The 26953-nt window shown below is 36.7% G+C and overlaps 1 protein-coding gene across 1 annotated transcript in view; it reads left to right on the top strand.

Annotated features, from left to right (window-relative positions):
• Window positions 1–9490: 9490 nt before the first annotated feature.
• Window positions 9491–26953, top strand: part of ADGRF1 (adhesion G protein-coupled receptor F1) — a 53001-nt gene continuing 35538 nt past the window's right edge. The window contains exons 1-4 of the mRNA XM_044675854.1: window positions 9491–9568; window positions 14575–14632; window positions 15828–15977; window positions 18356–18529. Of these exons, the coding sequence (XP_044531789.1) occupies window positions 9491–9568; window positions 14575–14632; window positions 15828–15977; window positions 18356–18529 (460 nt within the window). The remainder of the gene's footprint in view (window positions 9569–14574; window positions 14633–15827; window positions 15978–18355; window positions 18530–26953) is intronic.

Below are 26953 nucleotides of genomic sequence, written 5' to 3'. Positions count from 1 at the left end.
CTATAGTGCTTCAGCTGAGCTTTGAAAGAAGTATAATTTGTATTTGTAAAGAATTGAAGCCAGTAACTAGGAGGTAATAGTACGGAGAGAAAGGCTAATGAGAAGCAGAGATGGAAGCTTTGCACTTTGTACTGAAAAATAAGGCAGATCATTAGACTAGAAGGCAAGTTTGCAAACAGACTCTTGAAGACAGTGGTGTCATTTGAACCAATGTTCACATTCTAGCTACATATGGAACAAAAAAAAAAGAAAGTTACAGCTAAACACAAGGATATCTTGCAGATAACTTGGAGAAACAACCAAGGAGCTGGCAATTTCTTCATATGTCCATACACCATTTGATGGGACTCCTGAGTTAGATACTCTTGCTAAATATTCTCCCCAAACTCACCAAGTAGATGATTATAGCTTATGCACCAATTTCTGTTGTAGACGGGGCAGCTGGGTGGATCAGTGGATTGAGAGTCAGGTCCAGAGATGGGAGGTCTGGGTTCAAATCTGGCCTCAGACACTTCCTAGCTGTGTGACCCTGGGCAAGTCACTTAACCCCCATTGCCTAGCCCTTACCACTCTTCTGCCTTAGAACCAATACACAGTATTGATTCTAAGATGACAGGTAAGGGTTTAAAAAAATTTCAGTTGCAGAAGATGAAGAGGTAAAGAAATTATTCAAAAGTCCTTGCTAAAACCTTTTGAATTAAATTAAAATATACTTCAACATATGCTGAATTTGATGCAAAAGTGCACATAGGGGATGAGTGGGGAAAACATATATATATATATATATATGTATATATATATATATGGAAAAGAAGAAAGAGAAAGAGACAAGAGAGAGACAGAGACAGAGACAGAGAGCCCAGAAACTTGTATCAAGAAGCTCCATGCCTCTATATGACATGAATACTTTATCCAAGAGAGTCACGGGGTACTGGGGGCAGCGAGCACTGAATAATATCACAGAAAAGGAAATTGATTTTATCTTAACAGGAAGGAAGTAATGGATAACCAATATGGGAATCATTTCTAAGTTAGTTGTGAAAGTACAACACAACTGTTGACTTTTTAGAATAAAGATTAAAATTAACCACTGTTCTAAATTATATAGGGAGGCAGCACAATGTAGAAAGAAGAAAACATTAGAAATTCACAGGAGACAGAACCCAAGAAAGAGTCTAGGCATAAAACTCATGGCTTCAAATTCCTATTCACAAATGCACCAAATATAAGTAACAAGAAGGATGAACTAGAGGGAGGTCCTAATGCAGAGATCTATTTGACTTAACAATTATCACTGATACCTGATGGCATAAGATCCATTATTGCAATATGGCTCTGGAAGAGAGTAGTTTTGAAAGGGAGAGAATTCAGGGACAGGTCATCCCAAGTCCAGCAGAGTAATATGACATGATGGCAGTGATGATGGACTTGAGTTATGCAGTATCCAACTTCTGGAACTCTTTTTGCCAAAAACATAATAGCTAATACTTCCTTGACTTGCCTTAATAATAAACTTATTCCTCCAAAATGAATTATTTTTGCATATGGTTCTCACCAAGGCAAAACTATTTCCCTTAGTGGAAAACACAGGAAATTTGAGAGGAAGTTACCTCTCATCTAAATCTCAATTTGTGAAGGATAATTTTATTTCGTTAAAACTTTTACATTTCATTTTTATTTTCAGTTCCAAGTTCCCTACCTCCCTCTCTTAACCGTTAAGAAGGCAAGAAATAGGGCAGCTGGAGTGAGAGCCAGGCCTAGAGACAGGAGGTCCTAGGTTCAAACCCGGCCTCAGCCACTTCCCAGCTGTGTGACCCTGGGCAAGTCACTTGACCCCCATTGCCCACCCTTACCACTCTTCCACCTATGAGACAATACACCGAAGTTAAGGGTCTAAAAAAAAAAGAAGGCAAGAAATACAATATCAATTAAATGTACGAAATTATGCAAAACATATTTCCACATTATCAAGTTTTAAAAAATAAGGAAAATAAGAAAGGAAAAAATATGTGCTTCAATCTGCAATCTGTACTTTGGGACCAACAGTTCTCTACCTGGAAGTAGAAAACATTGCACATCATGAGTTCCTTGGAGTTATGGCAGATTATTGTATTGACCAGAGTACTAAATATTTCACAATTAATTTTCTTTACAATATTGCTTTTATCATATAGAATATTTTCTCTCTCCCTTCATCTTGGATCAGTTCATATTAGTCATTATAGGTTTTTCTGAAATCATCCCCTTCATCATTTCTTACAAATAGTATCTATGTGATGTCTGCATCACATTTGTGATAAACAAGGATAGAGCCCTGGAAATAGAATCTAATATGCACGATGGATTTTGAAAAAGCAGATTTCAAAGCATGTAGAAGAAAGATAAGTAAGCTTCCATAAATTAAAATTCAGGGTATTCAGTCCAGGAAGGATGAGAATATACTAACAGAATAATTTTAATAGAAAATGAAAAGGAGAACTGTCTAAAGAGAATATTATAGTTGCACAAGGAATTCAACAATCAACTTATATTTTGAAAGGGAAATGAAAAGCAATGACAAAAGTAACATAAGAAGATGTGGTCCTATAGGAATAGCATGAGAAGTTCTAAATTTAAGAATGAAAACAGGCAGGCAAGAAGTTGAACAATAACAAAAGCATTTAAAATTATGTGGAGGTAATTGGGGAAAATCAAAGAAATGATAATAATAACAGCTAATATTTCCATAGCATTTTATATGTGCCGGGCACTATAATAACCACTTTAAAATTATTAAATCATTTTATCCTCACAACAACCCTGGAAGTTAGGTGCTATTATTATCCTCACTTCACAGAGAAGGAAACTGAGTCAAAAAGAGGCTTAAGTGACTTGTCCAAGGTCACATAGCTAGTAAGCGTTTGACGCTGGACTTGAACTCAGGAAGATAAGTCCAGGCCTGGCACTCTATCCACCATGTTATCTAGGAGTTCCAAGTAAGACTGGAGGATAGGACAACAATAACTAGTGATAGAGAGAAGCCAGAACTACAATTTTTTTGGTTTCTATTTGTTATCTATAGAGGAGGATGGTATCTGAGATGTACGCTAGATAATTGAATGAATTCATTTATAGCTGAACTTTCAGACTCAATGATTAGCCACGGATCAATGTTAATTTGAAAGTTCCTTCTCTCTTTAATATTTTTATCAATGACTTGAAGATGGTATAAATAGTATGCTGTCTCTATGTATAAATAGTATGCTTATGAAATTTGCAAAGGACATGAAGCTCAGAGGTTAGTTCATATTACTAGATTAGAGAGTTAGTACCCCCCCAAAAAAAACCCAACAAAATACCTTGAAGGCCAGAAGAGTGGGCCAAAACGAATAAGATAAAATTTAATAGGGGTCAAATACAAAAATCTTACATTTGGAATAGGCTTAGCTACTATCAGTAATAAAATGATCCAGGATAATTCTGAAGGATTTATAACCACAAAAAAAAAATACTATCGCCAGAGAAAGAATTATTGGAGTCAGAAAGCAGATGAAGGCATATGGTTTTTCACTTGTTTATTTGGTTTTATGTTTGGTTTAAAAGATTTCTCACTTCCAAAAATGAGCAATATGGAAACATGTTTTGCATGATAATACACATATAACCCAGATCCAGTTGCCTGCTAGCACCAGGAAGTGAAAGGGAAGGGAGGGAGAGAAATAAGTTTGATCATATAACTTAGGAAAAATTGTGTGGAAATTTATTTCATATAATTGGTAAAAAATAAAATAAAAATATTTTTAAAATTTAAATCTTACGCTTGGGTTAAAAAAATTGATGTCACAAGCACTTAGGTGTGTCCCACAAAGCTCTGTTTTGGGTGCTTGCTCTTCTCCCTTTATACTACTTCACTTAGTGTTTTTTTTTATCAGTTCCAATGGATTTAATTATCATCTCTTTGCTGATGATTCTTGAATCTATAAATTCAACATGAACCTCTCTGCTGACCTCTAGTCTTGTATCTCCAACTGTCAATTAGATATTTCTGATGAGATATTCAGTAAACATTTTAAACTCAACATGTCCAAAAGTGAACTATCTTTTCCCTCAAATCCTTCTCTCTTCTGAACTTCCCTCTTACTATAGAGGGCAACACTATCTTCTCACACCCTTAGGCTAGCAACCTAGGTATCATCCTTAACTCTTCATTATCTCTCTTCCCCAATATTCAATTTCTTGCCAAGGCTTGTTGACTTCATCCTTGCAACATCTCTCCAATAGACCCCTTTCTCTTCTTTGACGCTGCCATTACTCCTCTCTATAGGTCTACCTAGACTATTAGCATTCTGGGTGGTCATTCTGCCACAAATCTCTATCTAATTCATCTTACAGTCATTTGCCAAAAAGATCTTCCTAGAGCATAGGTCTGACCATGTCACCTCCCTACTCAATAGACTGTAGTGATGCCCTATCACCTCCAGGATCATGTACAAAATCTTCTTTTTGGCATTCATAGCCCTTCATTACCTATTCCCCATATCCCCCTCCTTTCCAGGCTTGTTACACCCTACACTACACCATGAACTCTTCAATCTATTGACATTGGACTCCTGATTTCCCTGACTTCCTTCAAGTCCCAGACAAAAATCGCCCCAGTTATAGGGAGCCTTTGTCAACCCCCTTTAATTCTAGTACCTTCTTATGTTGATTTTTCCTTTTTATGCTATGCATAACTTATTTGTACATATTTTTTTGGAATGTTGACTCCTTAAGTAGATTGTAAATTCCTTAAGGGCAGGAACTGTCTTTTGTCTTTCTTTTTATCCTTGACTCTGGAAAAGTCACTGAATATTTCTCTGACTCAGTTTCCTCAGCTACAAATTAGATTGTAAGCTCCTTGAGGGCAGGAACTTTCTTTAATTTTTCTTTTTATCTTTGACTCTGGACAAGTCACTTAATCTTTCTCTGACTCAGTTTCTTCAGGTACAAAATGGAGTTAATAATAGTTCTTGCTTTACTGGGTAGTTGTGAAGATCCAATAAGATCAAAAGGAACTGATGGAGTTTGAATGTAGATCAAAGCATACCATTTTTTACTTTATTTCCTCCATGATTTTTTCTCTAGTGTAACAATATGTGTCTTGTTTCACAACATGACACAATCCCAGGGAAATATATGTTATATGATAATATGTGTGCAACCTATGTCATGTTACCAGCCTTTTTGAAGAAGGGGGAGGGAGGAAAGGGAGGAGAAAAAAAAGAATTAAACATTTTTGAACATAAGTAATATGAGAATTTGTTTTTCTTTTATAAGCATATTTATTATAATTTATTACATGCTTATAGAAACCATATGTATTATGTTACTGTTACATAGTATTTTATGCTATACACAAAAATAAAAAAATCTACATGTAATCTCAAAAAATTTTAAAAAGATCAAATAACATATGTAAAGCACTTCTGAAACCTTAAATGGCTATATAAGTGGTAGTTGTATGTAAATATACAAGTCATCAAAAATTAATAATAGATCTAATTTAGTAAATGGTTTTTTCCAAATCCTTAGATAAAACTCTAATTGAGCCATAAAATTTACATTCTTTCAGCCCACATTTACACATGCAATTTTCTATTCTTTTAACTTTCCTACCTATTACTCTGCTTTCTCTCTGATAGAAGTAGTTTTAAAAAAAAATCCCCAAAACGATGGAATTGGCCTCAGAGGATGTACATTCCCATTCTAGCTTTGCTTCTTACTACCTGTGTGACACTGGAGAAGTCACAATCTCTCAGGGCCTCAAATTAAATTATGGGAAGTCAAGTGTGATTTAAATTAGACTATTGCTATTTTTAAAATTCTGGATAAGAATTGTGCATCAGCTAAGGGGGGGTTAGAGGGGGTGGGGGGAGAGGGAAAGAACATGAAACGTGACTATGGGAAGATATTCAAAATGAAAATTTTAAAAAATTATGGATAAGATGGGTAGGGTAGGTGTGAGCAATCTAAAGTAAGGATTATTGTTGATAAGGTGATAAACATTGACATAAATAAGCAACATTGGCCATAAATATTCCCAATTTAAGGTTACCTAGATGATAGGGAATCCCTCTCCAAGGACCAAGAAGCAAACCCTAGTGAATGTTCACAGAAGCTGAAGGATAAGAATGATCAGAAAATTAATTTATCCATGTGAATTCAAGGAAATGAGGAACTATCTGCCATGGTTAATCTTTCAGATGAAGGTTTCTGCCAGTGCAGCTGTAGAACGTTCCAGACACAGCCCACAGCTGGTCCAGAGAATAATGCTATGTAAATATTCAGCATCCTGATTACAGCAACTAATGAAGCTAAACAAGCCAGAGGAAACAGAGTTGGTGGAATCCGAGAATATATAATAAACAGGCCTGGCATAGTTTAGGGGAGGTATTCCTATCCATTCATGGGAGGGGGGTGTCATGGGTCCCTTTGGCAGACAGGAGGAAGATATGGATCCCTTCTCAGAATATTAATTTTAAATGCATAGAATAATAATACAAAGGATTACAAAGAAAAAATTATATTCAAATGTAATTAGCAATGAACATATATATGATATGCATATATATGTTTTAAACTTAGCTTTTGTTTTGGTATCAATTCTAAGAGTGACAAAGGCTAGGCATCTGGGGTTAAATGACTTGCCTAGGGTCACATAGCTAGGATGTGTCTGAAGCCAGGTTTAAATCTAGATCCTCCCAACTCCAAGCCTGGCACTCTATCCACTATGCTATCCAGATGCCCTCAAAATAATTTCTAAAAACAAAATTCTAGACCTTGGGTTAAGAACTCCCTTTGCTGTCAGTTGTTGTTGTTTTGGTTGAGTTGTTTCACTCATGTTTGATTCTTTGTGACCTCATCTGGAATTTTCTTGGCAAAGATACATATTGGTTTGCCATTTCCTTCTCTAGCTTATTTTACAGATAAGGAATCTGAGGCCAACAGGGTTAAGTGATTTGCGAGGGTCATACAGCAAGTAAGTTTCTGAGGCCAGATTTGAACTTGGGAAGATGAGTCTTCCTGACTCCATTCATGGTATTCTATCCATTCTGTCACATTGATTAGAGTTATGGAAGATGTCTAAGATGAGTTGTGTCAAGATTGTTCATATGTTTCAGAGAAATTTTCCCTATTTCTCCATTTTGTCTTTAAAATTTAGTTCAATTAATAAAACAGTCCCTGCCTTCGAGGACCTTACATTCTACTGGAAACCATAGGAAAGGTGGGTATCCCCATATCCCTCTTTGTTCTTTTCATTCTCCCTTCTGTACTGGTCAAGAAAATCAAAGTAACAGTCAAAACAATGGCAGAAAGAGAAAACTTTCAATTGAACAGGGTAGAAAAACCACATGAAGCTTTGAGCTCTCACTCACTGACCAAAATTAACTTCTATTGGAGCCATAATGAGTAAATTTGTCATTTGGGACAAAAATGTTGGAGACAATCTAACCATAATTATACTCATATTGGGAGAGGAAGGGGCAGGTGAGTATTAGTAGAAAAGGGTGCCAATGTAAAGGACCTCGGTGAAATGGATAGTGCATTGGAAATGGAGTCAGGAAATCTAGGTTTGAATCCTACAGTAGACACAAACTGTGTGATCCTGATCAAGTCACTTCACTTTGTGTCTCATCTAGAAAAAGTTATTAATTAGATACCTATCTCACAGGATTCTTGGAGAGATCAAATGACAATAAGGAACTCTACTAACCATAAAGCACTATGTAAATATCAACTATCACTATTATTATTATTTCCCGTGGCTAGATGTGCCAAATGTGGCACCAGCTAGCAGAGGACCACAAAGTAAGGCAGGCTACTTACTATGGGAGGCATAACCTTTCTCCTTCCTCTAGGGATGACTGTGCCCTGGTGTGTGAATCACTATTTGCCACCAGAAAATTAATTTTATGCTTAGGGTGAAGAGACTCTTAGTATTCATTGGATCAAATGATTTAGAACTTGAACGGATATAGGAGATTTTCTAATCCAACCTCTTATTTGATAATCTTTAATCTTCCACCCTTATCCCTATCAAGATGAGGACAGGAGGAAATGTGTTTCTATAATTGACGATTTTTGTTCAGTTGTTTCAGTCATGTTTGACTCTCCATGATCCCATTTTTTTGGCAAACATCTTGGAATATTTTGCCATTTCCTTCTCCAATTTATTTTATAGATGAGGAAACTAAGGCAGAGTTAAATGACTTGCTCAAGGTCACACAACTAGTTAGTGTCTGAAGCCAGATTTGAATTCATGAAAACGAGTTTTTCTGATTCAAAGCCAAGTGCTTTATATACTGAGTCACCTAGCTGCTGCTACACTTGATCTTACCTTTAAAAAAATCTATATTTGACCTCATTCTAGGTTTGTTTATATTTAATTTTATTTCAAATAAACCCACTGTCCCTGTATATAGGATCATAGCACTCAGAATCAAAGGGCTTTTTCAGACATAATTCAATCCCTTCATTTCACAGATAAAGAAATTGAGATACAGGGACTTTTTCCTAATTCACAGAGGCAAGTTAACAAGAGGATCATTTGAACTGAGGTGTACTAATTATGAATCCAGTGATGTGGGGGCTCAGTAAATAGAGAGGCAGGTCCACACAAGTTAGGTCCTCAGTGTAAATTCTTTGGTTGTGTGATCTTGGGCAAGTTATTTAACACATCACCTAGGTCTTACCACTATTCTGCCTTCGAACCAAGGTGTAGTAGTGATTATAAGATAAAAGGTAAAGGTTTTAAAATAAAAAAAATAAATTCAATAATGTTTCCACTATGTCAAATCTTTTTTGGGGTGGAAGAGGAGGGGGCTAAAAATGAAATTTTGCTATGGATCTCATGAATTATGGTCAATTCACTGCTGGTGAATGAAGCCTCAAGGGGGTAGGTTTTCAAGGTTGGTTGAGTAATCTCTCTATATAATGAAATCCTCCATTATTTATAGAATAAAATTCAGAATGCTAAATGATCCAGTGCCTGGGTATTTTAACTTTATCTTCACTGGGATGATTAAAAAACAAAAACCCTCCAGAGTAATATAAAGGGCAGGATGATCAATGCTCCTAATTATAAAGGAAAGCAGCTCATTTTTTTTAAAGCCCAAGAGAGCATATTAGTCATACCTGCACAGTTATTGAGGGACTGAAGAGTGATCTCTTATTAAGACTGCAAAGCCACTAAAAATCCATTTCCTTCTACAAAACAGACCCCAAAGTAGTGCTCCCCTCTCACTAGAAAAGGGTAGAAGTAGAAAATGTATTAAGCTATACAGGGAATTTGATCAATGTAGAAATTTCTGTTTTCATTGTGTTCAGTAAATGCTTTATTCAAATGCTTTAAATAGCACAATAGAATTTATCTTCTGGGCCTCATCTATCCAGAGAACTGCCTTATCCCTGCAATTTAACTCCAATTGACATGCCCTGCTATTTATGTTCAGTCTAGGGTGCAAAAGAAGAAATGGTGAAGATGAAATGTGGGGAGCTCAGTCTGGTTTCCCTCCTGACTATGGCCATGGCATCTGAGGCCCTCCAGTGGGTGAGTCTGTTCATCTTCTGTACCCTCTACCTTATCACTTCCAATATCTCTCATCCTCATTCTTCTAGGATTCGTTAGAGGAGAAGCAATTAAAGATTGGAAGAAAGAATGTTGAATAGGAAGTCAAGAGACCTAGTAGATCCTAGTCCTAGCTCCGACACCAATTAGCAATGGGACTTTAAACAGTGACGAAGCTTTCTGGATTTCAATTTCTTCATTTGGACAACAAAGGGGTTGGCACATTGCTAGTAGTGGGTCAAAGCTCTTATGTCTGTGGGGGGAGTCTCTGTGAGGTCACAAATAGAACTTATAATACCCAGGCTTAGGTTTGGATCTTAGAAGAGGTCACGTTCTTTCCTTGAGATGAAATATTGCAAGGAAGCCACTATTCTCATCTGGAACTGGGAACAAAGCTTTGGACCTGGAAAGGAAAGCTCTTGGAAGTCATCCTTTCATTTTACATATGAGAAAAATGTGGTTATTCAAGTTAAATTCAAGTTAAAAATCCCTAAGATCTCATAGGTAGTGAGCACTAGAAGAAGCATTCAAACCTGGGCCCCAGGATCCCAAATCCCATGTTCTCAAAGGTTGTATAGTGAATAGACCATTGGATTTGGGATCAGAAAGACATGAATTCAAATCCTGCCTCAGATGTCTCCCAACTGTGTTACCCTAGTCAAGGCCCCTAACTCTTATGAGCCACAGTCCCTTCCTCTATAAAATGAGGACAATAATATTACCTACTTTACAGTTATGAGGAATGAATGAGATAATGTATGTAAAGTATGAACCTCAGAGTATTATATAAATACTAACAAAATTTTCCCCATGACATGCTATACCTCTCTATAAGATCCAACTCAAGTTATTTATCTCAGCCAATTAAAGAGACCAAGTCAATTCTTTCTGCTGAGTAGCTGCTACAGAGCCATGTCTTGCAGGTATAAAGTTCTATGAAAGCTCAGATTTCCCACAGAATCCCGCCCCTCCAGTGTCCAGTGTCTGGGGGGTGCTTTCTTCTGTGTTGTAAGTCAGTGTCCCTTATTTGGAGCCAGCATCTGAGTTCCTGTCAGTTTTAAGTCTGTATTCTGACAATCATATGATCTGGGAATCTAAATCAGGAAATATTTTTTGTAGATTTTGCCTTCTATGGACAGACTCAGAGTAGGTACTGAGTTGGTTGGCCAAGGTATGGAGGACAAGAGCTACTACTGAGTTGACTTCAGCCTCATAGCTTAGAGTCTGAGAATGTGTTTCTGAGCTGCTTCCCATGAATGGAGAGAGAGGGGGGAGAGGAAGAAAAAGAGAAAGGGGAAGAGACAGAGAGAAGAGAGAGAGAAAGGGAGAAGGAGAGGGAGAGAGAGACAGAGATAGAGAAAGAGACACACAGAGAGAAATGGAAGAGAGGGAGTGGAAGAGAGAGGGAGACAGAGAGAGAAAGAGAGAGAAAAGGAGAGGGAGAGGAGGGAGAGACAGAGACAGAGAGACAAAGAGAGAAAGGGAGAAGGAGAGAGGGAAAGAGAAAAGAAGAGAGAGAGGGAAAGAGAGAGGGAGGGAAAGAGAGAGAGGGAGAAGGAGAAAGAGAGAGAGAATGAGAGAGAGAGAGAGAGAGAGAGAGAGAGAGAGAGAGAGAGAGAGAGAATTACTACTTCTTCTCTTCTTTTATCAATGAAACTCTACCACCTCAGACATTTTTGATGGGTGATCTTTGAGGTAAATATGTTTAGAGAGAGACCACACAAATGATGCTTGCTAGTATACAAGGTAACATCTCTTTTGACTCTGCTTTTGTTGAGAGTTTGAACCCATAATTTCAACTGAGCTAAAGAACATAGAACATTAATTTTTAATTTTTTTTATTTTTTACTTAAAGGAAAAGGTTTATTTTATTTTTATTTTACTTTATTTTTTAATTTTATTTTTTTAGAAAAAAATTTTTTCCATGATTACATAATTCATATTCTTATTCTCTCCCCCACAAACCACCTGCCCCCATAGCCAATGCGCACTTCCACTGGTTTCTGCATGTGTCATCAATCAAGACCTATTTTCATATTATTGATAGTTGTACTAGTGTAGTTGTTTAGAGTCTATATCCCAAATCATGTCTGCATCAACCCATGTGTTCAAGCAGTTGTTTTTCTTCTGTGTTTACCCTCCTGTAGTTATTCCTCTGAATGTGGAGAGTAATCTTTTCCATAAATCTCTCAGAGTTGTCCTGGATCATTGCATTGCTGCTAGTACAGAAGTCCATTACATTCAATTTTACCACAGTATTTCCATCTCTGTGTACAATGTTCTCCTGGTTCTGCTCCTTTCATTCTGCATCAATTCCTGGAAGTCCTTCCAGTTCACATGGAATTCCTCCAGTTTATTATTCCTTCGAGCACAATAGCATTACATCACCAGCATGTACCACAATTTGTTCAGCCTTTCCCCAATTGAAGGGCATACTCTTGTTTTCCAGTTTTTTGTGACCACAAAGAGCGTGGCTATAAATATTTTTGTACAAGTCTTTTCCCCTATAATCTCTTTGGGGTACAAACCCAGCAATGGTATGGCTGGATCAAAGGGAAGGCAATCTTTTAGTGCTCTTTGGGCATAGTTCCAAATTGCCATCCAGAATGGTTGGATCAATTCACAACTCCACCAGCAATGCATTAATGTCCCAATTTTGCCACATCCCCTCCAACATTCATTACTCTCCCCTACTATCATTTTAGCCAATTTGCTAGGTGTGAGATGGTACCTCAGAATTGTTTTGATTTGCATTTCTCTAATTATTAGAGATTTAAAGCACCTTCTCATGTGCTTATTGATAGTTTTGTTTTATCTGAAAATTGCCTATTCATGTCCCTTGCCCATTTATCAATTGATTTTTTGTACAATTGATTTAGCTCCTTGTATATTTGAGTAATTAGACCTTTGTCAGAGTTTTTTGTTATAAAGATTTTTTCCCAGTTTGTTGTTTCCCTTCTAATTTTGGTGTCATTGTTTTTGTTTGTACAAAACCTTTTTAATTTAATATAATTGAAATTATTTATTTTACATTTTGTAATTTTTTTCTAACTCTTGCTTGGTTTTAAAATCTTTCCTTTCCCAGAGACCTGACAAATATACTCGTCTGTGTTCGCCTAATTTTCTTATAGTTTCCTTCTTTATATTCAAGCCATTCACCCATTCTGAATTTATCTTGGTGTAGGGTGTGAGATGTTGATCTAAATCTAATCTCTCCCATATTGTTTTCCAATTTTCCCAGCAGTTTTTGTCAAATAGTGGGATTTTTGTCCCAAAATTTAGGCTCTTTGGGTTTATCATACACTGTCTTGTTGAGGTCATTTACCCCAAGTCTATTCCACTGATCCTCCCTTCTGTCTCTTAGCCAGTACCATAGTGTTTTGATGACCACTGCGTTATTGTATAGTTTAATATCTGGTACTGCTAGGCCATCTTCCTTCACATTTTTTTTCATTATTTCCCTTGATCTTTTGTTCTTCCAAATGAACTTTGTTATAGTTTTTTCTAATTCTGTAAAAAAGTTTCTTGATAGTTTGATGGGTATAGCACTAAATAAGTAAATTAATTTGGGTAGAATGTTCATTTTTATTATGTTAGCTCATCCTACCCATGAACAATCAATGTTTTTCCAATTGTTTAGATCTAGTTTTAATTGTTTGGAAAGTGTTTTGTAGTTGTGTTCATATAACTCCTGTGTTTGACAGGATAGATTCCTAAGTATTTTATATTGTCTAGAGTAATTTTAAATGGAATTTCTCTTTCTAACTCTTCCTGCTGCAATGTGTTAGAAATCCACATAAATGCTGATGATTTATGTGCATTTATTTTGTATCCTGCAACTTTGCTAAAGCTGTTGATTATTTCTACTAGCTTTTTAGTTGATTCTCTAGAATTTTTTTAAGTAGACCATCATATCATATGCAAATAGTGATAGCTTAGTCTCCTCATTGCCTATTTTGATACCTTCAGTTTCTTCTTCTTCTCTAATTGCTATTGCTAGTGTTTCTAGTACAATGTTAAATAATAGAGGTGATAATGGGCATCCTTGTTTCACTCCTGATCTTATTGGGAAGGCGTCTAATTTATCCCCATTGCATATGATGTTTGTTGATGGTTTTAGATATGTATTGTTTATTTTTTTTTTAGGAAAGATCCTTCTATTCCTATACTTTCTAGTGTTTTCAATAGGAATGGATGTAATATTTTGTCAAAGGCTTTTTCAGCATCTATTGAGATAATCCTGTGATTTTTGTTTGTTAGCTTGTTGATATAGTCAATTATGTGTATGGTTTTCCTAATGTTGAAAAATCCTTGTATTCCTGCTATAAATCTCACTTGATTATGATGAATAACCCTCATGATCACTTGCTGGAGTCTTTTTGCTAGTATTCTGTTTAAGATTTTTGCATCTATGTTCATTAGAGAAATTGGTCTGTAGTTTTCTTTCTGTTTTTGATCTACCTGATTTTGGAATCAGTACCATATTTGTGTCATAAGAGGAATTTGGTAGAATTCCTGCTTTGTTTATTATATCAAATAATTTGTTTAGTATTGGGATTAGTTATTCTTTGAATGTTTGATAGAATTCACTTGTGAATCCATTAGGCCCTAGTGATTTTTTTCTTAGGGAGTTCTTTGATCACTTGTTCAATTTCTTTTTCTGATATTGGATTATTTAAGTATTCTATTTCTTCTGCTGTTAATCTAGAACATTAACCTAAGGCATAAATTTTATTTATTTTTTGTTTTGTTTTTAAACTCTTACCTTCCATCTTAGAATCAATAATTCATATTGTTTCCAAGGCAGAAGAGTGGTAAGGGCTAGGCAATGGGGATTAAGTGACTTGTCCAGCATCACACAGCTAGGATGTGTCTGAAGTCAGACTTGAACCTACGACCTTCTGTCTCTAGGCTTGGCTTTCAATCCGCTGAACCATCCAGCTGCCCCTAAGATATGACTTAAAAACTTTGTCATGCTTTCCTTTCAGAGAAACAAGAGTCTCAAAACCAAAAAGGACCTTGGTGTGAAAAAGGAAACACATGCAGGTGAGTTTTCACATCCCACAGCCAAGACTATTTAAGAATATTCTCATTTGGCGTCTAGAAACTAGATTTGGCATCTAGAAACTAGATTTTTTTGGTAACAATATGTATTTTACTTATGTATTTAAAAACATTATTCTGAGATGGCTTAATTTTGAGATTCTGAGATAGGCTTAATCAGACTGTAAAAATGACACAAGAAAAATATAAATTGGTATAGGGCAGATTGGTGGCACAGTGGATAGAGTACCAGGTCTGAGGTCAAGAAGACATCTTTCTGAATTCAAATCTGACTTCTGAGACTTACTAGCTACGTGACCCTGGGCAAGTCACTTAACCCTTGTCTCAGTTTTCTCATCTGTAAAATTAGCTGGAGAAGGAAATGGCAAACCAGTCCATCATCTTTCCCAAGAAAACCCCAAAATGGGGTCATGAAGAATCAGACATTAATGAAAAACAACCTGTCCAAGGCTGTTTGCTTGGCATTAAGGATATGAAAATAAAAACACCATCATCCCTGCCCTTAAGAAATTTACCTTCTATATGAGCTTGTGTAGCAGTGAAAAATAATTCACTAATGGGGCTACATACACGATCTCCAAGAGTCTAATAAAATGAAAGAGAACTTATGAGTATTGCTAACTTTGTGCCATCCTTCCCTTCTACCTCCCAAGTGAATTTTACCCAGATTCAAGAATAGAGGAACAATAGTGGGAGAATGCAGACCTTAGGAAAGAGTCCTCAGGGTGATGGTATCCTGTGGATGGCAGGACTGGTGGCTTGGGGTTTTTAAGATTGGTGATCTTGGATTAATGGAGGACATTGAAGATCAGGGATGGCAAGACGTGACCATCAGAGGTGGGAAATGCAAAAGTCTGGATCATCCTTCCCAAATTGGGCCACCAGTTCAACTCATTAATTAATGGCAGGGTTACCTGTATTTAGAGAATGTCTATCTCCAAGGAGCCCTTTTTTATAACCTCATGTTCCTTAATGGTAAAATGTGGAGGTTGGATCAGCTGAGCACTAAGGCCTCTTTCAAATCTTATATTCTAAGATTCTTTGACTGAGAATATTGCATCATCTTTGAACATCCCTTTGTATTTATGAAATGCCTCACAGTTAGTTCATCTGCATTCTTTTTTTCATCTTAACTGAAACAAGAGTAAATTCTGATCTTTCTTCTTCCTTCCTTTAGGCATGGTACAGGAATATGAACTACTACTTGAAGTAGTCTATCACCATTCAGCTGAAAAAAGAGACTTAAAGAATTTTCTGAAGTCCCTGAAATCACAATATTCCTGGCCAAATGGGACATTGGAAATTATCAGAAAGAAAGCTACTACATGTGAGCCAATACTCTTTTTTCAGGATTGGTCTGGGGGAAGGGGTGGATCAGTGTGGGTGATCCTAAATATTTATTTATATTTATATGTAAAATATATATCTATATCTATATATAAAACTTTTAGAGGAGGATTAAGCTTACCTGCTATTATGTGGCATGGTAGACAGATTACTATGATTGGAGGTAAAAAGATGTGAATTCCAATTCTGCATTAGAAACTTAATAAATATGTGACCCTAGATAAGTCATTTAAACCTCTTTCAGCTCAGTTTTCTCACCTGAAAGGTGACATGGACTTAATGGCTTCCAAGGTCCCTTCCAGTTCTTAAGTTATCATACTCTGCTCTTCTCACATTTTAACATGAACTTCTTCACTTCCAGAACCCTATCCTACAAGGCCTCAACTGTTTCATCCAGGACCTTCATATTTTATTCAACTCATCTGTGATCTTATGTTAAGTAGAGCTGTTACTTAACTTGAAGCCTTCCTCCTTTGAAAACTGGCTCCCTTCCTTAAGTTAGGTGGAACATAAGATCACAGATTTTAACGAGAAAGAATTTTAGAAGCCATCTATCCCATCATCCTCTTTTTACAACTGAGGAAACTGAGGAGCAGGAAGATTAAGGGACTTGTCCAAAGTTACATACTCTAAGTGGAAGAACCAGGATTTGAATCTGGGTCCTCTGGCTCCAAAATTAGTTGATTTTCAACTTCATTGATTCAGCGCATATGAAATATTCTGTGATTAGTGATTGGAGATGTGCATATCAGACCTAATGAAAAAAATCTAACTTTCCTTCCAATAAGATAATATTTGTAAATAGCTGGCGGCTCAGTGAATGGAGCACTGGCTCTGTGGTCAGGAGGATCTGAGTTCACATCCAATCTCAGACACATTCCAGCTATGTGACCCTAGGCAAGTCACTTAACCTCTTTGTCTGACAAAAGGATCCCCTGGAGAATCACTCCAGTATCTTTGCCAAGAAAATCCCATAAAAAGCTAAGCTATAGTCCATGGAGTCATAAAGAATTGGATATGACTGGATGACTGAACAACAACAAATTCACAATAGATGATTAATAAACACTTGCTCTATGACTAATATGGAAATTATTTTGGGTAACTTCACATGTAAAAAACTATATCATATTGATTACCTACTGTAAGAGGGGAAACTAGACATTTAAGATATGGTTGCCAGAAATCGGATTAACTTGATTTCAAATTAAAATAGACCCAAGTCAGGATGACTTTTATGGAAGTTTATTTATAATTAGGAAGGTTGAAGGTAGGGAAATTGAGAGAAAGAACTCTGTCCCGGACCAGAGGCCTGAACCAGATAAGAATTTAGAGGACCCAGCAGAGGAGCACAGAGGTTAATTAAGCAAGGCTTCTAGCCACAAGGCCTTTTACAATTAGAGAGGCAAGAGAGGCCTTCTTAAGGCTAGAGCCTCCAGAAACGCCAAGGGAGGAGAGAGTAGCCTAACTTACCCACATGACAATTCAGAGAGAAGCTATCTGAGGTCTCACCAGATATCCATCAACACCAAGTTTAAAGCAGCAACTGCCGCCACAGGAAGTTACCATCATATTTAAAAGATAGCAGCTTTTGTCACTTCCTGCATCCACCTCCAATTTTCAAGTGGACAAATGGCAGCCTTAACACTGTTTTTGGACTGCCCAAAGGGCAGTCCCTTGTTTTTGATTTGTTACTTATTGTCACGTGTGGGTAACTGATCTTCCCCTCCCCACTTAATTCTAAGTTGGGTGGGGTGACATTATTTCTGATGGCCAGAGTCTAACAATGAATGAGGATGATCTAATTCCATTTACACAACCCCCTTGATGATCCTTGGGTGCCTAGTCACCCCAAGTGATCATTTTATATAATCATCTTATACCCACAAAGGTCTTCTAACTACAGTAGTTAGAGATAAGAGGGGAATGGAAGAGAGAGAACACAAAACCAATGTTTTGCTAGGCGCATTGACAAAAAACCAATTGGGGGCAGTCCCCTATTGGCATAAAATGTACATTCAAGTAACTGTTCAAACCCCATCAGTTCAATCAATTGTACCCAAAAGTTCATTCTGGATCTCTTGATGCAATGTAGATTCTTCAGACATCTTTCTTCAAACAGTTCATTCTCTGGATTAATGAGTCAGCAAGCTTCTTTCCCTGAGAATTTTTACAAAAAATTAAATCTTGGATTTTATAAAAATGCACTTCCCAAGAGATGGGGAAAGGAGGGAAAGAATTGGGAACTCAAAAATAAAAAAAAATCTTAAAATGTTTTTACATGCAACTTGGAACATTTCATTATAATAAAATAAATATTTAATTCTTATTCTCTTCCTCCTTCCTCCTTTTGTGCAGATTGTCACAGCCTGAATGGAATCCTTCAATGTGCTTGTGAAGACAGTTACCACTGGTTCTCTCACACTTGCCTGGACCCCAGGAGATGCCATTTTAACAAGTCAGGGGCACATCAAAGCTGTGACTGTCATTCAAACAATCTCCAAGATAGCATTAACTTCTGTGAGAGAACAAGTAAGGTTATAGAACTTTGTAGGAGACAATTAGGTATATCTTGGAGAGAAGACTATGAGAAGGATTGTGGGGTGGGGGAGAAGGCAGAATGTTCATATTCTTTCTTCCTGTGATACTCTTGACAAGAATACTTTCTTCCTTACCTTACCAGTGATCCCTAAAGGATAGTTAATGATGGCTGGAGAATGTAATACTTTGTCAAGAAAGAGCCACAGCTGGGCAGAAAGGTTTCCGCAAAGGATACTGGATTTAAGGTCAAAGGACAAGGATTTTTATCGCAGTTAGCCTGTTTACTATCAGAGTGATCAGGGACAAATTACTCAGCCTTTCTATACCTCAGGTTTCTCATTTATAAAATGAGAAGGTTGATCTTTACGGTATCTTTCAGCTCTAAATCTATGATCCTGCATAGATATAGTTCCACCAGGAAAACATTTGAGTCTTGTTACTGCATCTGCTGGCATCTTTGCCCTCATGGTAGTTTTATCACCTCCCCAAATCCCACATTTATCTTCTTATCTCCATTCACATAGACACCCCTGTCCCCATCATCTCTCCTCTAGACTATTGTAATCATCTCCTATTTGATCTCTCTACATTCAGCCTCTCCACACTTCAATTCATCCTTCAACCAGTTGCCAAAGTGATTTTTTCTTCTAAAATACAAGTTTCATGTCAACCTCCTGTCCCACCCACTTCCACTCAACTCCATTAGCTGCCTATTACCTACGGGATCAAATGTCAGCTCCTCACTTTGACATTTTAAGTTCTTTCCCTACTGGCTATTTCTTACCTTTTCATTCTTCTTGCCAGTCTTTTCCTCCACATCCTCTACCATCTCACCATATTTACCTTCTTGGTGTTTCATATCCAGGGTGCTCTATCTTTCATCTCTATTCCTTTATGCTGACTATCCTTAATATGTATGAGAACTACTGGTTTTCTTCAAGAGTGAGCTCAAGTACATTTTTCTACATGAAGCTTTTCCTGATCTTCTTAGCTATTAGCACACTCCTTCCCCAAATTTCTTTATGTTCATTTGAAAATATTATTTAGATAATCATATATGGGCATGTTGTCTCCCTTAGAATATAAGATTCTTGAGAGCAAAAGTGATTGATTCATTTTTTATTTTCTCTAATTTGATGCCTGGCAAATAGCAAGTGTTTAATAAATGCTTTTTAAATTGATGGATTAGGAATTAACTAGCTGTGAAGCAATTCATATTCTCTCTGGACTTTGGCTTTCTCATCCATAAAAAGAATGGACTAGGAACATGAATGTGGCAGTGGAAGAGAGCTGAGATGTCATGTAGTCCAATTTCCTCATTTTAACAGATGAAGAAAATATCTAAGGAAATTGAATAATGGATCTCCAAGGTTTCTTCTAGTTCTAAGATTCTAAGCTCTATGTCCATGTGTTAAGAGACACAGAAGTGGAAGAGATTTTCCCTGTCCTCGTGGAGATTACAATTTAATTGGTGGGCAAGAAGGCTCACATAAATGAAAGAACAATAGAATAATAGGACATAATTTAAGTGTATATGCTCTTAATGAAAGAAAATATGAATGCTCTAGGACTTCAGAGAAAAGAAAGATAATCTACTTTTGCGGTTAGGAGACTATCTGGAGGGCAGCTGGGGAGCTCAGTGGATTGAGAGTCAGGCCTAGAGACGGGAGGTCCTAGGTTCAAATCCGACCTCAGACACTTCCCAGCTGTGTGACCCTGGGCAAGTCATTTGACCCCCATTGCCCACCCTTACCACTCTTCCACCTAGGAGCCAATACACAGAATTTAAGGGTTAAAAAAAATAAATTAAAAATAAATTTTTTTAAAAAGAGACTATCTGGACTGAAATGAAAGGAACACATTGGAAAACAGTGAAACATGGGATAGAATGGGGACAGTCAAATGAGGGCCTTAAATGCCAAGCATTTGGCATTTATTCCAAAATATTATTTGGGATTTATTCCAAGAGACTGTAGGAAGTCATTATACTTTTTTTTTTTAAGTAAAGGAGTGACATTATGAAAGTAGCATTTTAGAAAGATTAATCTTGCAAAAATATGTAGACTAGATTAAAATAATTAGAGACTTGGGAAAGTAGAGGAGAACAAGAACAATTAAAGAGTTATTTCAGTAATTTAAGTGTTCATTTTGGGTGAGTAGGAGGCTTCTTTAATGGCTCCGTCACAAGCAATATGGTAGAAAGAACTACTATAGTGATGAGAGAAATAGAGATAAAAAGGAAATATTGCTCCTCTTCTCTACTACATGGTCCTAGCTAAATTGCAGAATTTTTAAATAAAGTATTCAATTAATTTCTTAAACCTTTCCTGTCTTTCAAAGTTGTCCCCAATGTTCATGAACCATTGACTCCTTCTCCTCTCATCTGAATCCAACCTTGCTGTAAATGCTATAAAATCTAAGAGCTAGCCTTAATGAATATGGAGAAGGCATTAAATTAAATGAAACCCTGTGTTAAGAGGCTTATGGTGTGGGAAGTCCAAAAAAATCTCAGGACTTTCTAGGAGTCCCATACTTTTCTTGGCTCAAATTCCCAACCAGAAACTTGGAGAAAATCTATTAAAGTGGTACCAACTCCCTAATTTAAATGTATTGAAAGGGTTTATTAAAAGAAAAAAGAAAAATTAACAAACCATTTCTATTCTGAATGCAGATTCAAATTTCATCTCTGACTTACTGTCTATATGATCTTGGACAAAGCCTTAACCTCTTCAGGCCCTAATTTCCTATGTTTGAATATAATAACCATAATCTATCTATCTATCTATCTATCTATCTATCTATCTATCTATCTATCTATCTATCTATCTATCTATCTATCTATCTATCTATGTCTACTTCTATTTCTCTCTGTCTCTGACACATAGTAGCTGTATGGCCTTAATCAAATCACCTAATTTCTCTTTACACAATTCTCTAAGATGATAAATTTATGGAGGAAGAGCCAAACTATTGACAGTGTTATAAGGAAAGATGAGAATGGGTACAAACAGGTAAGAGAGAGAGTTTGCACAGAGAGCAGTGTGCAAGACATTGCCACATGCCCTGAAACCAGAGGCCATGTTCTAAGAATGCAGGGACATTATAAAAAAGAACACAGAGCAGCTTTTTGGACTTCCTTGGATTCCCCAGGTAGAATAGCCTGAAGCTAACAACTTTCTCCCACTTGGGATCTCTACAAGTCAAGGAGGGGGTTTGTTCCCTATCCCCTTGAAGCCAAAGCTTCAGATCCTGTTACCCTGTTCAGATACATCCTGCATACCTGTGATCCATTCGTGTTCCAGTGTTCTGAGAGAGTATTCCCGACTGCTGTAAAGATCTCTGCTGGCCAGCCAGTAAAGAGTCTGTGGGAAGGCCTGAAGCCATTTTGAGCCTAACCAGAAGTGTGTTGATCCCTGAAATAAAGGGTCAATCTAACTGCTCTGAAAGATTATAAAATCTAACCAAACCATTATTTTGGAGGATTCTTAGTTCAGTAGTTAGTTAGCTGGGATTTTCTACACAGACAGAGTAAAAGTAGGCAGTGGAAGTCCAGAAGACACTCCTTTGTAGGAGTCTTAGAAAGGGGAGGTGGTTTAGCTAGAACCCTTAGATCAGGGTATCCCAGTGATGGGCAAACTTTTTAAAGAGGGGAACAAAGGAAAGGAAATGCTCATCTGTCAGTCTTTTTCTAAGGCAACTTTTTTGAAGTTTTATTGTATTGTATCCTACTCATTGTATTAATCAGATTAGGAATAATGTCATATGGCTGGGAGAGACCATTTCAGAGGGCCAAATCTGGCCCACAGGCCATAGTTTGCCCATCACTGGGATATCCTATTCCCTAATCCTCTCTTCCAGTTGACTTTGGTTTAAAATAAACTCAGAACTGTTTTGTAAACTTCCTAAGAGTTTGAGAAGTATGCTGAGCCTGTGGAGGCCTGTCTGGGCCTCCCCACTGTGGGACACCCTAAATCTTGGTATCTTACATCTACAACAAAAACTATACAGACTATCTGCATATTTCAATAGAGTTTCTTTACTTGGATATTTCTTATTCCTATGAAATTATAGATTTGATCCTTATCTATCTACTTTATCTATCTATCTATCTATCTATCTATCTATTTACCTACTTGTATATTATCTAATTATCTATTAGTTACACATCTGTGTGTAGAATATGTATAAATACACTATATATATATACACACATATACATATAATGAATATATACATTATATATAGTAATACACTATATACATATATCTACATGTGTATATATAATACATATATACATAAATGTATGTGTGTTTATATGTGACAGACAAATTGGAATGACTCTAAGAGAATTACAATAGTATTTGTTAGAGAGTACTTGAATGAAGAATCTCTTTATGTTAGAATGGTAATACCTCTGGCTTGAGTCACTCCCATGAAGCAGAGAGGTATCAGAGAAGATTTATTGTATTTGTAGTGAAAAAAAAAAAACTGGATTCCAATCCTTGCTTCCCGCCAATCCCCATTTTAATGTGGGCAAGTTCATTTCACAGCTCAAAAATCACAAAAAATCAGAGTGAAAAGAATCTTCAGAGACCACAGAGCCTAATCCCTACCTGAATAAGAATGCTACCTACCAAAGGCCTGAACAAGAGTCATCCAGACTTTGGTCAGAGATCTCTAATGAGAAGGAACCTACTATCCTCCTGGACAGAACTGATTTTGGGATGTATGGGCTGTTCAGAGAAGACTTGAACCTCTGGGTGTGAGGGCTTCCTTTGCAGGGCTACTCATTTACCCACAGTGTTCAACTGCCACTCAACTCTTGCCAAGATGCAGTAACATATACAGAGGTCACACACTGGTAAAACCATCTCAGCTGATGGGCAAAACCAGGATGAAGGCAGCCAATAAGCCTCAAACACATCAGGGCTCCACACAAGGCATGTGAAGACTTCCTCCAGAAGAAGGGATCATGAGAACAATTTGTCCTATCATGAATACAGCTGAAGCATGTGCTATGGAGCATTTAGAGCTTGGTCAGACATCAAAGATTCCAAGGTCATCTATTGTATCCTGTGCCGTTGCCAATTGTATTGAATTCTGTTTTTAACTTTTGCCAATAGTCTTTGATGACTCTGGAAGAGAGAGTGAGACTGATGACTTTGTGCAACTCTGCCTCACTTAAATCCAAGTAACACATATATCAATACCCCATGATATCATCTACCCTCTTTATAAAACAAAGGATAAACAACTCTGATTTGGAATTATTTGTGGATAGTTCTAATTGTTAGGAAGCCTTTCTTTTGTATCAAATCTAAATATGCCTCAAAGTAAATCCTGTCTTGCTCCTATTTTTGATACCTCAAGCCATCAAAATGAGGCTGTTCCCTCTCAGACATGATAGCTCTTCAAAAGGCAGCCTTTAAGTTTCCCGTCTTTTAAGTTTTCTCATTTTTGTCTCAATTTCTTTCAAATAGTTCTTATATAGCACAATCTTAAGGTCTTTCACCACCCTAGTTACTGTCCTCTGAGCACTCTCCAGATTGTTGGTGTTTTTCCTAAAATATGGTACCCTACACAGAATACAATGCCCCAGTGAGCAAAGTAGAGGAAGATTATCATCCTCTTTGTCCTCGACACTCTTTTCTTAATAGAACTTAACATGGTATTAGTTAATTTTGTCTCCTATATTATGCTCTTGACTCATATTGCACTTGTGGGCCACTGAAACCACTAGACTTTTTTCAGATGAATTATTTTCTAGTGTTGGAAATAAACTGGTAGGTAACAACAGATAGTCCCTGTTGTTTTTATTGGTAAAAGGATAGCTGGCTGACTGTTGGGTTTGAGCTGTTGTGAACTGAGGTTCATGGAAATTGAATGGCTTGGAGACAGTTTTTAAAAAACAAAAACTTCTATTTAATAAGATTTAAAAGGTTTAAGGATAGGTAAGGATAGATAACAAAATATGAGGATAGGATCCCTAATTCTAACAAGGGACTAAGCTTTCCCATTCTCATCTGATTCTCACAAATTTGCTTCTTGTTTGGGTTTCCCCAAAGCCTCCTTATTCTCCTTAAACTACTACTAAAACCCCCAAATCTATGCTACATACTCTATGCTAGTTATATTTTTTTTATATATCTTAAGTAACTGACTCTTTTGATTATTTTAGCTCAATTCAGTTCTTTCTGAGCCTAGTCAGATTTCTGGCCCTGGTAGGCCTCAAAAGCCTTCCTCCACTCTGGGACCACACAGATGATAAACAATTTTTCTTTCCTTCTTTTTTTCTGGTCTTTGTCACCAATTTAACTCCCAAACTCCAACCTGCCTTCCACTCTTAACTGCCAGTATGATTTTCCTAGTTTTCCAGAGTAAATCCAGAGATCAGAAACCAACCAATCTCTCTGAGCAAAGGTTAACTCCCAGAGAGCTTTTGACAATTGGAAAATCAACCACTTCAAGCTTCCCTGAATTCTCAGAACCTCTCACCAGGAATTCTGTCTTAAGATTCCAACTAGTCCTCCAAGTTACTCAGATAGGATCTCTACTCTGTCATTAATCACTAAATCCCAAAATTAACCAAATCTATTTCCATCCTAATACTAGCTATACCTCTTGATCTTGTACTTGGGAAGTTTGTTTAACCCAAGTATAAAGCTTTACATTTTATCACTATTAAATTTAATCTTTTTAGTCTAATATTCAAGCTTGTTGAGATATTTTGTTGGCGTCTATATGTTCTTTGTTATCTACAAATATGATAATCTTTACCTTCTTCATTGATAAAAATGACATACAACATGAGACAAAATTTATCCTAGTAATAATACTCTGTGAGAAATTATTTTCCATGGAGCCACTGAATCATTCATGATTACTCTTTGAATCTTGCCATTGAAATAGCTGCAAATACATCTAATTATATTTTCATCTAACCCACATCTTCTCATCTTGCCCTCAAGAATAGCATGCAAGTCTTTGTCAAATGCTTGCCTAAATTTTAGACAGGATTTATCTACAGAATTTGCCTATCTCTCATGCTACTGTCTCAAAACATAAATGAGGTTGATGTGGTAAGACATGGTTTTAATAAAACTATGCTGGCTCTTTGTGATCATTACTTCTTTTTATAAGTATTAACTAACTATCCCCTTCAATAATATTCTGAAATTTTTTTAAGATCAAAGCTAATTTCACTGCCTGAATTTTCAGATGTCACTCTCTCCCTTTTTTTTCCTTTTGAAAATCAGAACATGATTGCCTCTTCTCCAATCCTGCAATGCCTCTCTTGTTCTTTTGTTGTTATTCAGTCATTTCTGTCACGTCTAACTCTTCAAGACCCCATTTGGGTTTTTTGTTGTTTTTTTTTTCTGGCAAAGATACTGAAATTTTTTTTTATTACTTAAATATACTTAAATATAGCTCTATGTCCTTCACCTTGAGGCTTCTCCAGTTTAAATATGCTTTTCTCCTTCCATACATTTAGATTCAGGGATCTTTAATGTCCTGATTGTCTTCCTTCTGATGTTTTCCAGCCTATCAAGTTCCTTCCTTTACTGTGATATCCAGAATTCTCTATTTTTGTCTTGTCCTTTTCAATCCCATAATCATAGGTTTATGGATCCATAGCTGAGAAGGACCTCAGAAGCCATTTCATCCATCCTTGCCTACTCCCTTATTTTGCAGTTGAGAAAAAAATGCTGAAGGGGAGTTGAGTGACCTGTCCTATGTTATAAATGTATTAAAAATCACTAGCATTTATGTAGTACTTTGAGGTTTGCAATGCACTTTACATACATACATACATACACACATACATACACACACATGCATATATACTCAACACTACCCTGGGACATAGGTGCCATTATTGTCCTCATTTTACAATTTACAGAATTTGAGTTAGAGAGCAATTAAGTGACTTGGCCAAGGTTGCTTAGCTGGAGGTATCTGACTTGAATTCAGTCTTCACCACTCTAGACCCAGGTCTTTATCAGCTGTACCACCCAGCTAATATTGGATTAGATAACATCTATATTCTCTAACATCTATAAAATCCTATGTTTACTATATCTTCTGTGTGTGTTCCCCTCTCATAATGATGGAGTAGCATTCTGGAAATATGCCTGCAATCCTTCATTATGAAGATGGGAATTGTGACATTTTACAAGAGAGATTCTATATATATTTTTACTTTCTAGTCAGTTAGCACTGACTGTCTACCTCAATAAAGAAGAAAGTATAGCAACAGAGAAATAAATGGTCTGATAAGGTATTCATCTAGACAGCTAAATCTTGGTGAATAACCCCCCAGGGAATTGACTCTTTCCAGATAGAAATCCCTACTTTTATGATTTATCATTTGTTAAATATCTAAAGAGTTTAGAGGATCATAGCTTTAGAGCCAGA

Source organism: Gracilinanus agilis, chromosome 4 (genome assembly GCF_016433145.1).
Source record: "Gracilinanus agilis isolate LMUSP501 chromosome 4, AgileGrace, whole genome shotgun sequence".
Lineage (NCBI taxonomy): Eukaryota > Metazoa > Chordata > Mammalia > Didelphimorphia > Didelphidae > Gracilinanus > Gracilinanus agilis.
This window is presented reverse-complemented; position numbering and strand designations above follow the sequence as displayed.